This window comes from Arachis duranensis, chromosome 7 (genome assembly GCF_000817695.3).
Source record: "Arachis duranensis cultivar V14167 chromosome 7, aradu.V14167.gnm2.J7QH, whole genome shotgun sequence".
NCBI lineage: Eukaryota > Viridiplantae > Streptophyta > Magnoliopsida > Fabales > Fabaceae > Arachis > Arachis duranensis.
In genome coordinates, this window is record NC_029778.3 from 71,610,694 (window position 1) to 71,611,406 (window position 713).

A 713-nucleotide genomic window follows, 5' to 3' on the forward strand; every position below is an offset into this window, starting at 1 on the left:
CCGGCGATTGGGAGGGAGTGAGTGGAGGGATGCTCCGGCACCGGTGCGAAGTTTCCGGCGATCTGAACGCGGGGATCGGCGGTCTTTGGGAGCGGGTGTTGGCGCTCGTGGGAGGCTAAGGCGGATTCCGCGAAGTCTATTGCCATGGCGGCCGCCTTTTGTATAAGGTTCCAGTCTTTAACCGGAGCTGCGGTTGTGGATGCGGTTTTATTTTCTTTTGTTGGTTTTGGTTTTGTTGTTGTTGTGGTTGGTTGTAACTGTTTTGGGAAGTGGAGTGTTTGGAGTGAGCATTTGATTTTATTGTAATTAGACCTCCTCTTGTTACTCCTGATAGTGAATGAGGATGGTGTTTGAGGTGAACATGATGCACCTTTTAAAGAGGAGCATGATGATGGAAGTTTGGTATTGATCCATGTGTTTGAAGTTGCTGCCATGGTTGCTCTATTTTGAAAGTGTAGTGATGTGAGTGTGAGAGTAAGAAGTAAGTAGCAGGGGGTGAATATTGAGTTTTGAATTTGGAATTTGGATTGGTGTGTGTGTGTATTTTTTTTCGTTTAAGAATGTTTTTTGCTTTTCTATGTTTTGTTTGAGAGAGGTGGTTTGTGAGTGAGAAAGTTGAGGGATGAGGGGAGTGAGAGACCGGATATATATAGTGGGGAGAAGGGGTTGGAGGCATGGAGGTTCAACTTAGACATGTAAGAGAAGACCACGTG

General features: G+C 45.9%; 1 protein-coding gene across 1 annotated transcript in view; it reads right to left on the minus strand.

Annotated features, from left to right (window-relative positions):
• The window catches only part of LOC107459843 (9-cis-epoxycarotenoid dioxygenase NCED1, chloroplastic), a 2,475-nt gene extending 1,847 nt beyond the window's left edge, over positions 1-628 (minus strand). The window contains exon 1 of the mRNA XM_016078132.3: positions 1-628. This exon is cut by the window's left edge and continues 1,847 nt beyond it. Within this exon, the coding sequence (XP_015933618.1) occupies positions 1-434 (434 nt within the window). The 5' untranslated portion in view covers positions 435-628.
• Positions 629-713: the final 85 nt, after the last annotated feature.